This window comes from Monomorium pharaonis, chromosome 1 (assembly GCF_013373865.1).
Source record: "Monomorium pharaonis isolate MP-MQ-018 chromosome 1, ASM1337386v2, whole genome shotgun sequence".
In the NCBI taxonomy this organism is placed as follows: domain Eukaryota; kingdom Metazoa; phylum Arthropoda; class Insecta; order Hymenoptera; family Formicidae; genus Monomorium; species Monomorium pharaonis.
In genome coordinates, this window is record NC_050467.1 from 31,223,608 (window position 1) to 31,239,793 (window position 16,186).

Genomic DNA, 16,186 nt, shown 5'->3' on the forward strand with positions numbered 1-16,186 from the left:
CTCACCTTTTGAAGAGGAAGTTGTACAATTGTTGACACCGGAGGCAGCCGGACTAGAAAACATTCCAGAAGGTGGAATTTAAGAAATACAGAAGAAAATCCTATTTTAGAAGACACAATACAAATAAAAAATAATGAAACGGAACAAGACATGCAAAATAATCATAACATGATAAATGAAGACAATGGAAATGAAGAGAATTCTGAAAATATACCATCACACAATATAGAAAAAAGAGAAAAAGTTAATACACCTAAAATAAATAATACAATACGAGGTAATCTATGTTATAAAAATTTTCTTATACATATTAATATATGTATATATCTTACTTAAAAAATCTTATAAATTCTAATTTAATAAATATTAATTTTAAATTATAGGAAATATAATGCAAAAAATGTCACATAATATGTTAAAATTACAAGAAATAAAAGTAAGATTAAAGAAAAAGGAAGTAAAACTTAAGAAAAAGAAATTAAGTACAAAAAAATATTTTATCCGAGCTAATAGGAATCAAAACAGCTTTGAAATCATAGGCTGGAACTGAGACTTTAATATGAAAAACAAGAAATACTTTAAGATTCCAAAATATTTAGATAAGAATTTAAATGTTATTTTGCAACAGTTTGCACATATATATATTTTATATATGCAATATTAATCTAATTTTGAGTTACTTATATTTTTTTTGTTTTATTTTTGATTATTTTATTGAATATATTTTCATTACACACATAAATAAAATGTGATATTAGTTTTTAATAAAATATGTGTGATATTATTTTAAGTTTTTATTTTATAATATGTAAAATAATATACAAAATAATAAAATTGAATAAAATAGTGCTTATGTAAAATATCTTTGGATTATTGTCTCTCGTACGAGATTTCCTCTTGCACGCATATCTCTTGCAAGTATGTCGTCATCTTCAATATTTTCCTCTTCGAAATCATCTCTATATATTTCAGCATCAGGAACGTTATACTGTTTGGCAATGTTATGTAGTACACAAGCCGCATTTACTATAAGTGCTGAAATAAAGATAATAATAAATTTCTACAGTAATTTTAAAGATATTCTTTTATAAATAAATTATATAAACGAATAACATTACCTGCAAATTCTGGAGAATAATGTAAACCTCTTTCTTTATGTAAACATCTCCAGCGCCCTTTCAATACTCCTATTGTTCTCTCTACAGAGCATCACGCTCTAACATGAGCATCTGTATATGACGCTCCTGGAGACCTTGGCAATTTATTTAATTTTGGCGTCATTAAAAAAGGTAACAATGGATATCCCGAATCTCCTAAAAAAGAAAACAAGTTCAAAAATTAAGAAATATCTATACCTACATAATAAATATAAATCTTATGTCAGTAAAAAATTTGTGAAAAATTATATAAACTACCCAGATAGCCAAACCTGCCGAGAGCACGAACTGAAAAATTTTGACACATATTATGCTGGCAAAAGTTGGACAGCAAGCAATTACAGTTTGCCGTTTCAACTAACATTAACAGAAACACGACAAAAATCGAGTAGACTTTGCGTCACAATGTGCCCCCAAAAATGCAACAAAAGTACAACAAAATTTAAAGACATTAACAAAACAAAAATCAGACATTGTGTGTTGACACAATATATCACTAAAAATTAAATAAAAAAACAGATATGTCATGATGTCACATTAAATTAATAAAATGTAGCTAGAAACGCGGCAAAGCGGAATCGCGGGTTCGCTTTTTTATTAATACATATAACACATATATGTATTAATAAAAAAGCAAGACGGTGATTGGCCACCGCGATGCCGCTTTGCCGCGTCCTGTGTGCAGGAGCCATGAATCCTCTATAATAGATTTTAATGAGTAGGCGGTAGTAAGATTGATCGCCCGACGTGTCTCCCGTCGAATCCCACACTTCCCGGGCCTGATCCTCCCAGAAGTCTTCTCAAAGATTTCACCTTCATATAAAAAAAAGTTCAAATTGGACGGTTCTTGCATGTGATATCATCTTGGATTTAATTAACTCTCTGCAGTCAGTCGAAAACGCCACATTTAAATTTAAGTATATAATCATAAAATATATAATTCGTAATGTATATGTAAATTAAATATCATCAAATTTATAAAATTATATAATGTAAATTAAATGTAATAATAATATTAATAAACATATGTACATTGCATACATTAATTATTTATTTTACTAATTAAAAATTATTAATAATACGTCATATCGTGTTAAATTTTTGCTATATTTTTGCGATTACTTGTGACGACAGCTTGATGTTCGATTTCTGCTATGTTTTTGCCGTCACAACCGATAAAGCAGATCGCGTTCTATATCTGCTGCGTTTTCGCCGGCATGTCATGATGGCAGACTCTGCTCGATTTCTGCTGCATTTTTGCTGTCAGTACTTCATGTGACACATCGTGCTGTATCTTCGCCGCGTTTCTGGTGTCGCAGCGTGATAGCATTTCATGCTTCGTTTGTGCTGTCTTTCTGCGTTTGTTTAATTTGTCAGATTGTGTTCGATATTTACTATGAATTTGCTGTCATGTTATGGTAGCAGATAATATTCGATTTTTGCTGTATTTCTATCAATATTTTATGTTGATAATCTGTGCTGTTAGAAACTAAGCTTAATGAGGAAGCAGCAGATTAAAATCTGCTGCGATATCATGCTCGAGTTTGCTGGCATATTGCCGGCAAGCTGCTAGCATTTTGCTTGCTGGGTATATGTATACGCGTGTGCGCGTGTATGTGTGTGTATGTGTGTGTTGATGGAGAGGCCTTACCCAACAACCATACATTTTCCTTCCATTTTCATATTCTAACATGTGCCTTGATAACCGAGATGAATTCTAAACCCTGGCATCATGTGTTCGACCTCCATGATTTGTTACTACTGATATTATGCCATTGTAATCACTACCCTAAAATGTAAAATTAATTTAAAAAATTAACAATAGAAATTTTTAATATTTATATTTATATATATCTTAATTAAGTAAACAAGAAAATTGTGTGAGGCTTTACTTGCTCTCTATTATAAAAGATCTTTTACAGTTTAAATAATATATTATATAGATAATATTTGGAGGATTTATTATAGATTATTACATTGGAGTTGTAAAGATGTTTCCAATTATTTTATATATTATTAAAATTGTATTTTTCCATGCTACAATGTTATGTCGCTCCTTGCCGTGTTCATTTTTTATTAATTTTATTTAATTAAATTTTTACTTACTATCATGACATTTAAAGAATGATATAGTTTTCGGTTTATATATAAATGTTCTCTTCTCTTATCAGGTGGCCATATCGCAATATGTGTTCCATCAATGGCTCCTATTACATTTGGGAAATTGGAATTAATCCAGAATCTGAAATATAAGCATATATTTTAATGTTTATAATATAAGACATTTCTGAAATTATAAATATTCATAATAAAAATTGAACAACAAAAAATAAATTGTTTTAATGTTTACAAAATAAAAAATAAATTTGTTAATATTAATTTAATATTAGTTTAAATTGATAATAAATTGTAAGCTACTAACTGTTGTTGGATTGCTTCAATTTCATTAGCTTGCACAGGAAACTTTATCTATTGTGGCATTATGGCATTTATCGCATGTACTATTTCGTGTATTGCTCCACTAATAGATGCCTGGCACATACAGCTTAAAAAATCTTGTCCAACTCTTCTTTGATAAGATCCTGAACTTATAAAACTTAGCGTAGCTAAAACCTTTATAATTAAAAAAGAAATATTTAATATATGATTATAATAATTTAACAAATTATTATTTGTATCATATAACTACACACACACAAATATACATATATATATTTCAACATAATAAATTCATTTTTAATTTAAGATCATATTTTACCTTTAACTCTAATGGGATTGCTGTTGGCCTTACAGATCTTTGCACATAAGGTTGTATATTTTCACACAAAGCTAACGTTGCATCTTTTGATAACCTATGCATTAATATTGTTACGTCCAGCCTTAAGAAATTTAATCTGTTTCGGATACGAAGGTAAGGCAAGGAAGAACGCAACAAACTCATAGAATTCCCGTAGGCACACAATAAAAGAGGGTAGGTGCCTTGGGTCGAACGCACTTTTTACAACGCAGAATATGGGTCAGCGTGCCATTTCAAGCCCGTTATAACCCGGTTTCTGTGTCATGCGCTCGTGGTCCAAGTTTTGAGTCAGTGAATTGAATCACTTTAACTCGGGACTGGACCTGGTGCAATCTTTGATTGGGGATTGGAGATCCGGGGGTGGTTTTTGAAATTAAATAGTTAACAAAAATTATTTAAAACTACATATAAAGAATTTATTTGAACGTTTTAGTACATTAGAATTGGCGCTGAAATCATGTTTTATAAAAATACTATTAATTCTGCCGGTATAATATTGGGTAGATTTGCATGGATACAATAATAATTTTCATGCTGATTAACATAATGATAAATAAGAAATTTAATATTAAAAAATGAAAAAGGTGACAGAATAATAATTTGAATGAATAGGGCAACATACATAATAATAATAGTTTATAAATCGGCTAGCATGATTACAAAAATAATTCGAAAGATCGGCTAACATAATCACAGATAATGGAAGATTAGATATAATAATAATAATTCAAAAGATCGGCTAACATAGTTAGAATAATATAAAATTTAGATATTATAATTACAAAATAATTATTAAGATCGGCTAAAAAGCTAATACAATTATCTTTTCTTTTTTTTTTAAATCGGGAGGAGATTTGTATGTCAAGGTAATTCTTCTACTGTGGCGTATGAAGGGGGAAAGAAGTTATAGAAAAAGTCGGCGGGGATAGCAAAAGGATCGAAATAGTACGGTGTAAATACCAAAATAGGATCGTTAGGAGCGAGGGCGGGTAGTATGTCTAGAAGGACTTCCGGATCAATTGCTTCCGGATTAATTGTAAGGTCTCGGAAATGGTGGAGAAAAGGATCTAATTTGAGAGGAAACTGCTCTAAAATTTCTGATAAGGAGGTTTGGGTGCCATCGTAATAGTAATATCTTAGACGGGGTGGTAGGAGGGGGAATTCGGCTAAAAACTCAAGGGATGATGTGGGTGAAGGTGGCGGAGGAACCTTTTCTGGTTCGGGAGAACTGATAGGGGAATAGTGAGGTGAGGGAGGAGGAGGTGAAGAAAATTGTTTATTGCTAGAATCCGAGACCGTGGCGAAATTACGAGTGTTGTGGGCGCTATCTTCGGATGTTTGGACGATGACCGCCTCTGAATCCGCGCACCGGATCTGCCGGTCGGACTCTCGAGCGACGGTCTCTGAATCCGCGCACCGGAACGCTCGGTCGGACTCTCGAATGACCGTCTCTGAATCCGCGCACCGGATCAGCCGGTCGGACTCTCGAAGGGCAGGGTCGAAGTCCCCGTTTCCCGTCGAAGGTGAACAGTCGTCTGAATGCGAAGTGAGCGTGGTAGGGTCCGAATAAGCGCGAGCCCGCCTGATCGCCCGTCTCCGTTTCTTTTTAAGTTCGACCGATTACGATGGAAGAAACTATTGTCCACTACAATTTTAAGTTTTACTTTACATAACGGAAATCGGGACCCGGTGAAAATTTATGTCTAGAGACTTACTACTTGTCGGGATGTTTCCTTTGGGGGAGCGTAATCCGGAGTGCCGGTCTCTGGATACTCGGGCGGTTCTCGGTTGGCCGGAACAAGTCAGTCCGTCAGGACTCTAGGCTGGTGGAACTGGAGAGTGATAACCCACGGAAGTACACCAGTGCACTCACTTCACTTGCGGTTCGCTTTTTGTTAATATTTGTCCCGACTCGCACTCGAGCAATCGTGAAACTCGCGACGAAAATTCTTGGACTCGCACTCGGTCAAGAGTAAAAAGCGGAAAAAGCTGCTCGCGGTCTTTGGGATCGCGATTTTATACTCAATTTTCCGAAGGGAAGGGTTAAGGTGTAGGCGGTGTCATTCTTGGATTGGTGGGCCCTTTTAAAACCACCAAATTTGGAGCTTGTCTATTGGGAACTCGTGAAATTATTATTTCGTAAAGATGATCAGTTATTGGTCCATCTCTTCTCGTCTCCGCCCGATTTGGTTTTGGTTTTGAGTATAGGAGAGGGATGTTTATAATTTTCGCTCCTCTTATCTTTAGGTCACTCAAACAACAAGCAAGCAAAAAAAGGGTCTTTATGTCTTCCTGTAGAATTTTAGTAAGAACATACTTTTATTGATTGAGCACGGACAGCGTTTTTGCTGTGAATAATAAATTTTTATAGTTTCCGGAAGTTCCCTGTTTGAAGATTTTAATTTTTATTGAGTTTCAATATTTCCCTTTTCCTTTGCTTAGCGTCGGGTACCGATCCAGGGCATTGTCAGAGTAATGTTCGGTAATAAAGTTATTATTTATTCTTTTTTTATTCTAGACTCGACATTGTCCAGACTTCCCGAAAGAATAAAATTATATCTAACGGTCGCTCTCAAAATAGTTTACAGATGGGGAACTATGCATTTGTTTGATGACTATTTCCTTCAGTTTATGTATTTATTATTCCTCAAAAAATAAAATTTAAAATTGTCGCTATATCTCACGAACTTGTGCGTGACGATAGAGCGATCCTCTGCAAACATTTCTTGCTCTCGGCGACCGTTAGAATACGATTTCTCTTACTTAATTATTATCTTTACAAGGACAACGAGAAGAAAAATGTTAAGTCCACCGGACGTAACAATATTTATAAAAAATATCTTTATTTATACATATATATTTTACATAAAACAAAATAATAAACAAAGTATATAATAGACAAAAACTACAATGCATGCATGAATTCAAAATTCTATACATATAAATTGCTTTTATTTTAAAATATATAAAATATATTATTTACGTAATTTACATTTATGCTTTCCTTCTTTATTTTTAACGTTACTTGCTAAAGTTTTTATTTACCGATATAAAGAACAAAATTGTGATTCTGGAATTTCAAAAGGGTTAACTGCATCATGTAGAGTTCTTCTTTGTGTCCTTAATAAATTTCTTTCTTCATTATTAGCAATTTGCATAACCCACCATGCCAGAGCCATACTTTTATGCGTAACAATATTATAAAAATAATATATAATTATTATACTTATATCACAAAGTCTACAAACTTATACGTATATAACCTTATAACTGCAATGCAATACAAATGTATCATTGGTACCACGTTTATTAACATGCCGAAGTATATTTAATAATTCCCTTTTCCGCTTTTCCGCCAGCAAGTTCCATAGCGAAAAAATTCACGTGAAAAGCTTCACATTTGCGCTGTTCAGAGAGTTTTATGATCGCGCGGAAAGTTTTATGATCGCGCGGAATCATAAAGTTCACGTGAAACTTTTCATTTTTCACGTTTCCGCTCTAGGGGAAAAGTTACATGATCGCTGCCCTGGAACGCCGCCGTCGGAGAACACTTCACACGCTGTGCAGGTTATGTCGGCACTGTGTCTCGAGCGGGTCACTACGCGTATTAATTGCTTACTAGTTTCCTTTTTTCTTTTTGTTTCAGGTGCTGCTGCCGCTGCTGTCCCTCCAGGTCATTGCTAGGATCCGGATCGTCGCACGGGAACGCCGTCGGGTAAGTAAATTTGAGGTTATGTGATATCCGCGGTCCCGCTGGTTCGCGAGATGCTTTTCTACAGGCCCAGGATGATGCCGTCGGGAAAGGGCTCACACGAGAAATGAGGTGAGTGAACAACACTTTATGTTTTTTATAAACAATAACAAATATTTTTTATTTCAGGTTACTGTTAACACAAAATCACTCCCTCTTAGCGTCACGCCACATGTACGAGTCTTCGTGTGTCTCCGCGATTGTTTAAACGCACGAGTTTTGTACACACGCTCGTTCACGACGCTTGATTCACAAACGGGTAAACGATGTGATGTGTTCGCAATTTTATTGCGTGAAGCTTCATTGCCTCTTCGTCGCGCGCACTTAATTAACGCGCGGACGCTTGCTTTTTACGTGCGAGGCACGGAACGATCGCACGGGACGACTGTCTTCTCTACTCGCATTCGAGAATAGTCGCTGTGAACGCGCCACAATGTAACGTGGATGTTGTACGTTCAATCTCTCGCGCGCGAAAGCTCACGAGAGCTCCCACCGCTCGCTTAAGTACCAGTGTGGGGATTCCTCCAACTCGCATCGCTCCGCCAATCACGCGTGGCGTCGGTTTTCGGGCGCGCGGCATACGCGTCTTCCCCCTCTCCTCTGACTTGGACAAATTGGCGCTATGCGACGCTGCCGTGGTGCGGATGCCGGTACGTCTCCCCCACTCTCGAGCCTTCAGCCAATCATGGAGGTGCACTCTGGGGTGGAAATGGTACATTGGAGCTGCCCTTCTGGACTTAGGCTGGATCCTCATGCAGACACCGGCGCTTTGACACCGAGCGCTAATTGGTGAAAAACGGGTGGTGGTGGTAAATAGCAAGAAAACAGCGCTAAAGCAACGGCGCTGTCATGAGGATTAAATTTTTCATGATTTTTTGGCGTTTAAACGCCAAAGTGTGTGTGTAATGTGCCATCATAAATATAGGTACTCACATTTTTCTAAATTTTTCTTGTGGACTACTCGATTATTCAACAAATTTGAGCAAGTTTTGTATTTTTAGTGTAAAAATTATATATGTATATGTACATATCGAAAAGATCGCTTACAGATATAAATAAGTTAATTGGTCAATTAATTCTAAAAAATTACAATTACGAAAGTGGAATTATATGAAATTAAAAGTTTTATTAAATATTTGACAATAACCTACCAAAAATGCTCAACTTATTTTTTAGGCATTCGGACAGTAGCGATTAATCTCGTTATGTCCCTCAACCACGCGCTCCTCGTACAGCACGATTTGTCGATTCTTCTCCAGAGTTTGAGCCAGAAGTATACTACGTTTGTTGTGCTTGTGCCTGCTAAATAGGTCGTTCTTCAAGGAGATACGTGCTGATTGTCTAACGCCATTCAAGTGTTGTTAGCATAAAATACACGTAAATAATAAAAAAATACTAGATCATATTATATCAAAGATGAGTAGGGAGATAGATCATGCCAAAGAAAGTCTTGACTGCAACAGTTTTTTACTTTCTACATTTTTCTACGACTCCACAGCAAAGCTGTTTTCTCATTTATGTACATGGGCGCCATGCGCATACACAAACTCATGATTTTTATGAAATTGTGAGCGTGGTCCTGTATGGAGTTATAGAAAGTAAAAAACTGCCGTAGTCAAGAAATCCTTTAGCATAATCTATCTTTCAGCCTATCTCTGATTACATGATTTTATACTTCTTGAATTTTCTATTGTTATGTAAAGGTCGATCATGGTTAACAAGTAATAAATTTTTAATTTATTTTTGAATTGTGATTCTAATTATATATGTTGCATTCATCGCTATTGAGAAGCCCTTTGAAGAACAAATAATTATACCTTTTTCTTTTTTGATTAGTTATGGATCCAAAGAGTCTTTATCATTATCAAGTGCAAATAGCAATACTCAAATATAAACGAGATTATTACATGTATAATGAACAAATCTTACAACGACGTAAATTACTGGCTATAATAGCTGCGTTAAGTATTATAAAGGAAACAAACAAATACAAACGAAAACGCTTTTGGATATCGGAATTGTGTCAGAATAGACAAGATTTTGGCGCTTTTTATAAAGTGTACCCTATCATTTTAAATGATTCAACAATGTTCAGAAATTACTGTCGCCTGACCAAAGAACAATTCGAAAATCTATTAGCACTGCTTGCTCCAATAATTATTAAACAGGATGCGATACGGATACCAATCTCACCCGAAGAGCGTCTGTTATTGACATTAAGGTACTTAACGTTTGTAATTTTTAAATGTGCAAATTAGAGAAATCAGAATTGGTATGATTCAATTCGTGGTTTTTTTTTAAGGCATTCCACAATCTCTAACAATTATGCTTATTTAAATCTTTATTATTAATTTATTTCTTATCACTAAATATATCGAGAAAAAAATTAGTTTTCCATCTAAAGCTATACACATCCATAAATATTATCATGGTATGTTGTGTTTGACAAAAATATTTGTGTATATCAATTCAATTTTATTTTTAAAAATCTGATTTAAATAATTTTAAAAAGCAGGGTTTTTATCACAACTTGAAATCAATTATTTTTAAATATTACTTACATTATTTTATTTAATGAATAGGTACTTAGCATCAGGTGACAGTCAAGTGTCTATGTCATATGAATTTGGTGTTGGAACAAGAACAGTATCTCAAATAATTTCGGAAACTTGTAAAGCACTGTGGACAAAATTAGCTCCTCTGGTTCTGCCAGTACCAAAATCAAAAGATTGGGAAAAAAGTGGAAACAATTTCAGACATAAATGGAATTTTCCAAACTGTGTGGATGCTATTGATGGAAAACATGTAGTAATTCAGGTAAGTTTTAATAATTACAAAACTCAGAATTTGGTCGGCATTCTAGGTAAAATCTGTGACATAAGTATAATTCTCATCCTGATAAACTATATTGTTGTCTTTTATCGATTAAATAATGCAAATAACTTGAAACAGCTTATCTATTATTCAAACTTTGAAAATGTATTAAAAAATTGAATTGTTAGTTTGAACTATTTTTTTTTGTTTTGTGCTAAAAAGATAATTTTCTACCCCGTCAAAAAAAAAATATTTTTTCGACTTAAGGTATGGTTTCGCGACCGTCATCACATATATTAATGTATATATTTTGTAGGCACCACAACATTCGGGTTCGACATACTACAATTATAAAGGCAGTCATAGCTTAGTATTATTAGCCATATGCGATGCAAACTACAAATTCATCGTAGTTGACATTGGCGCTGAAGGACGTCAAAGCGATGGAGGAATTTTTAAAAAATCATCTATTGGGCAGGCATTAATTAACGGGGAAGCAGATTTGCCACCAGCTAAACAAATTTACGAAGATGGTCCTATACTACCACATATTTTGGTAGACGATGAAGCATTTCCATTAACGACCTTTATGATGCGTCCATATCCTGGAAGAGGCGGACTAAGTGTGGATCAAAGGATTTTTAATTATCGATTAAGCAGGGCACGGAGAATGATTGAGAGTACGTTTGGCATTCTTGTGTCACAGTGGAGGATTTTTAGAAAACCTATCATTGCAAACGTCGAAAATGTACATAAAATAATTGAAGCTTGCGTTTGCTTGCATAATTTTATACGGGATGCGGACGCCGATAATAAAAACTGCGAAATAGAATTAAGTGATAATTATGATACAATGAGCAATTTAGGTGGAATGCGAAACGTATGTCGTCTTGGATCAAATACGCACTCACGTGAAGCTGCTTATGTGAGAGATGAATTTATGATGTATTTCAATGAAGAAGGTGCTGTTAATTGGCAGTTTTCAAAAGTTTGAAACACAAGGCTGAAATTCAATAATTAATTTTTGTATAAATATATATTATTTTTAGAGCTGTGTGAGTTTAACAATTTTTAATTAAATCAAGTTCTAGTACGATTATTAATAAAATTTAAAGATAACAATTTTTTAAAATAAGTTTGAAATGAGTGTTATAAAATAGTTACTTATTTTTTATTTATAAGAATCTTATCTTATATAACTTATCTTATACAATCTACTTATAAAAATCTAATATATATATATATATGTTATATAATCTACTTATAAGAATTTAATTATTTATAAGAATCTTCGTGCGAATATAAAAATGTAAGCAGCTCTAAAATAAAGTGATGTCTTTTCGAAAGAGGTATTCTGTTTAATGATGCCCGGACTAGACCTATCACGTTTTCCATTTCGTCATTTTGCGGTGGCATAACAGGTAATGGTGGTAAGACCAGTTCAGGCAATGTCGGTGCAGGTACGTCCAACATAGCAGTAAGTTTTGTCAGCATTGCATTATTTGACTCGGTTGAGCGACCTGTAACAATGTTTATATTATACCAAAAAAGGTTAGATTATTTTCGACTTATAATTAAAAGTTAACAACACGGAAATGCTCCCTTTTTCCGAAAAGGAAAAATTCCGAAATATAATTCACCAGACCGTAGCTTTTATGAAACAAAATATTTTAAATAAAATTTATAAAACTACGTACTTTTTCTAAAAAAAATTGTACCTTTGAAAGAAGTAGTATTATGAGTTTTATCTATCTAAACTTATCCGTTCTGGAAAAAATAAGGTTTAATGAAGTTTCTCTTTTAGAACTATTCTTTCTTGGAAAAAAAAAAAACAGTATTATAAATTTTGTATTTCGACATTAACGTTTCGAAACTTTTCTTATTCGGAAGAGGTTCTTTACAGTTCTATAAAAGTACATGAACTTAATAGAACAACTTTTTGACAAGTAACTGAATTCTTTGGTACAAAATTTGTATGCGCGCATGCGACAAAAGTATCTCTTAAATTAGCACCTGAGTTATCTTATTTTTCTTTAAGTAATTAAAAAAATTTTTTTTCTTTTATTTGTTGTATTGTCAATGTAAAAGAGTTTTCAATACAACTTTTCTCCATTTTCTAACAATCCTTCCCCAAATCTTGCTAAACATCAAAATATCGACTTACGTTTTCTTTTCAGCCCTATCTCTGGGGGTGGTGCTGATGAAGATGAACTGGTTGATGCAACCGAGTCATCGTTCGTCGAAAGATTTACTGTTGGTATATTAGAACTTCTTCTATAAATAATTGATAAAATACATAGATTAGAAACGCATTATTTATTTAAAAACCATGTGTTACATGTATGATTGTATTATTTACTTTCGATTGTCGATGAAAAGATCCTTAGTGAAGGCCATCATTTCATAGTACGGCCATTTATTTTTTTTCATACTACTACCAGCCGAACCGCTTTTTTGGCACTATTCTCCCGTGTTACAATTCGGCTATAATTGTAGCGCATTTTCTTCCATATGTTCTTCGCCTCGTTGACATCCTTGACGTTACCTGTAAAATAAATTGCAAACTCATTATTGTTTCAAGAATATTTTATATAAAGAAATACAGTTGTACTTAACTAACATACCGTTCATAGCAGACACTACCTCTTCCCACAACTTTTGAACAGTAGTTCTGCCCCTTTCGGCAACAGCAATTTTAAAATTCCACAAAGGTTCCCGCTTTTGAATTTCGCCGATCAACATTTCATTGCGGAGAACTTCTGTCAATGATTCCTCTTGACTCTCATTTATTGGATCGACAATCATTCCATCATCTGCAAATTCAATATAAGGTAGGGAAAATCCTAAACGGTCTAAAGTTTTAAATGCTACTAATTGAAATTCGTAAGATAGCTAAAATTCTCAAATTATATATAAATATTTTATTCGTATTGCTTGTATATTTGGTGGAAATGTTTTTTGAAGCTGTACATGATATGAGGTTATTTTAATATAGTTTTAAACTCATGTATATTATTAAAGAAATATAGATACAAATATATAATTAGAAAACCTAATATTATTAACTCAAAATTATTAAAAACAATGAGGCTGAAACTAGCAACGCGAGCTAGCAGCCGCAGCCTATAAAGCAGGGACAAATCGCGCGTTGAGGTCCCATAAAAAAAAATTACAATTACAAAGAAAATTTATTTGTTTTAAATGTAGAAAACCATGAGGAAAGAATAAAAAACGTATAAATTTGTCAATATTGAATATTATGAATAATGAATAAAAAGATGTTAACATACGTTTAACTTGAAAATCACACGAAATATTATTTATGCTGGTAGGTTCAGGCTTATTTGGAAATATTTTAATTCTTAAAGTAAAAGTACTACTGCTACTTGAAGTGAAAGTTATACTGTTGTCAAATAAGCAATTGATACATAAAAATGTCTAAAAAATCAAAAAATGTGTATGGAAAAATATTAATAAATTCGTTTTATTGAATGTGTAACCTTTTGTTTAATATACTAAGAAAATAAAACTTGTAATAATGATTTTGTACAATTCATTTTCAAATAATCTTTCATATTTTTAATAATTGCGATACAAAAGATGAAACTTACCAAGCTGTGGATACACGTAGCCTGCGTCATCAACATGGATTTTATTGAAACCTTCGTAACAGCTATGGTCCATCACAATGTCTATATTAATTACCGTATCACATAATGCACAGATGTTTTCCTACAAAAAAATTTATATGTTAACTTGTATAAATATAGCAATAATAAGCCCTGGAAGGTTTAACTATGGGATGCCATCCATGTAGTGGAACTATTATCAAATTAGAATTTTATTTGTGTTTCGTGAGGATATTTAATAAAATTACATGATTTCTTAAAAATTCGTTCAGTTATCAATAACGTAACGTTGTTCCCTGTAATTACTTTATGTTAACAAATAACATAATGTAATTCTTCAGAATTTTATTACACTATTAAATAACATGAAATGTGCAATTATATTTATTATTTATACACATTTATTTCTATAATATACTGCGGAATTTTATTAAAAAAGATATTTACTGAAGTACTTATTTGAAAGTTAGCCATTTCATCCTTGCACTTGTTCAATCACAAATAAACAATGGCCTATACTTATTATATTATCTAGCCATTTTATCTTTCATTATATATATGTATGTACTTGTGTCAAAGAATTTGCGCTGTCTGAAAAAGTTGGACTCGGTCGAACTTTGGGCACGCTATTGTCATTAGAATGTCACTAGACAATTGTTGTGGCCGCTCGAGAGTCGAATTTTTTAATTTTGTGAAAAACATGTAAAATCAAATAGATTTGCATATCATTTAATACAAAAAAACATAATAAAGAAACACAATAAAGTTAGGAGCTTATTTAGAAAATTGGATAAAAACTATCGCTTTGATTGTTCTCAATTTGACAACTTTCATTGGCTGTTGCTCAACATTTGAAACAGCGCTTGAGCGCTGGTGCTAAAGCGCCGGTGTCTGCATGAGGATCCAGCCTTAGCGTTGTATCTTTTGTTCTTATCGCATTGCACTTAAAAGTGCAGATGTTTGCACTTAAGTGCAATAACTTAAAATTTTATAAGTTTATGTAAATGATGTATAAACTTGTTTTTCCTATCTTAAAGGACTTGAGGCAAAATATTAATAATTGATAATACATAATTTTTTATAAAATCGTGAACCACAAAGTAAATGCATAAGAAACTAAAAATGAGATGTTTAAACGCAATTGGATAACTATTCTTGAGAATAATAGATATGCGACGAGTTTTTTTTCTAGCTCGTACATTTCTAAGGTAACACATGGAAACAGTTGTACGAATAAACTTATATTTATTGATTATCATGCAACGTAAGTAAATATAATTAATAGGCTATCGGTGCCGTTAAGCTGACACTCAAATATGACAGGTTTTTTAACCTAAAAATAAACTTCGGTCGCGTAGCGTTTTATATGCGCCGCTTATGACTAGGTCTTAACTAGAAGTAATATTCAATGAAAAAAAAATATATATATAAGAACACTTGTGCGTCTCGCGCGTTCAAGTTACACAACATTAAGCTATTATCAAACTAGAATAAGAGGTTATAATTATTAACAGTGTTGGGTAGTATCTCTATACATGTATCCCAGCAAACACCAATATATAACCATTACATTGCTGCAATAAAACGGAATGTAACAGGTAATATTACATGAACGTTACATGTAACATTCCTGTTAGTTATAATTTCCTACTCATGTGATGTTGTAGTTACATAACATAAATATAGCGTAGAACTGAACTGTTATATAACTATAACCGAGATGTTTTGTAATGGCAATATAAACTATTATATTGCTGTTATAAAAAATAATTACAGTGTTGTTATATATGTACATGTATATATTTTAGCACATAATTCCCAGGAGGTTAAGTACTTAAATTAAGTTTACATAAAACAAAAAATACTTTTGAATGCAATTTCGTTGTTTTATGTAAAATTAATTTAAGAACTTGACTTCCTGAAAATTGTAAGTTCTAAAATTATAAAGGATAGATATAATTATAAAGGAAAAAGATAACATTAAAAATAGTCTTTTCAATAAACTTCTTAATATATTTAACACATATATTTGTCAACA

At 32.9% G+C, this 16,186-nt stretch overlaps 2 protein-coding genes across 5 annotated transcripts; one reads left to right on the forward strand and one right to left on the reverse strand.

The window, feature by feature from the left end:
• The first annotated feature begins 5,571 nt into the window (after positions 1 to 5,571).
• Positions 5,572 to 11,724, forward strand: LOC105841014 (protein ANTAGONIST OF LIKE HETEROCHROMATIN PROTEIN 1). 3 transcript variants are annotated; one of them, XM_036286850.1, is made up of 5 exons: positions 5,572 to 8,630; positions 8,882 to 9,082; positions 9,542 to 9,926; positions 10,288 to 10,522; positions 10,836 to 11,724. In XM_036286850.1, exons 3-5 carry the CDS (start codon positions 9,544 to 9,546, stop codon positions 11,511 to 11,513), a joined length of 1,296 nt encoding a protein of 431 aa, XP_036142743.1. In that variant the 5' UTR covers positions 5,572 to 8,630; positions 8,882 to 9,082; positions 9,542 to 9,543; the 3' UTR covers positions 11,514 to 11,724. The 3 variants fall into 3 exon arrangements, with proteins under 3 accessions (XP_036142743.1, XP_028045572.1, XP_012543571.1); XM_028189771.2 differs by having other exon boundaries at positions 5,572 to 9,082; XM_012688117.3 differs by having other exon boundaries at positions 5,572 to 9,926.
• Positions 11,725 to 11,905: 181 nt separating this feature from the next.
• Positions 11,906 to 16,171, reverse strand: LOC105841016. 2 transcript variants are annotated; one of them, XR_003625527.2, is made up of 4 exons: positions 14,131 to 16,171; positions 13,144 to 13,332; positions 12,879 to 13,064; positions 11,906 to 12,793 (listed from the first exon to the last, which is right to left on the reverse strand). XR_003625527.2 is itself a non-coding variant. In XM_028189772.2 (3 exons), the coding sequence occupies exons 1-3, from the start codon at positions 14,201 to 14,203 to the stop codon at positions 12,946 to 12,948; spliced, it is 381 nt and encodes a 126-aa protein (XP_028045573.1). In that variant the 5' UTR covers positions 14,204 to 16,171; the 3' UTR covers positions 11,906 to 12,945. The 2 variants fall into 2 exon arrangements, 1 of the variants encoding a protein (XP_028045573.1); XM_028189772.2 differs by having other exon boundaries at positions 11,906 to 13,064.
• Between the last annotated feature and the right edge of the window lie 15 nt (positions 16,172 to 16,186).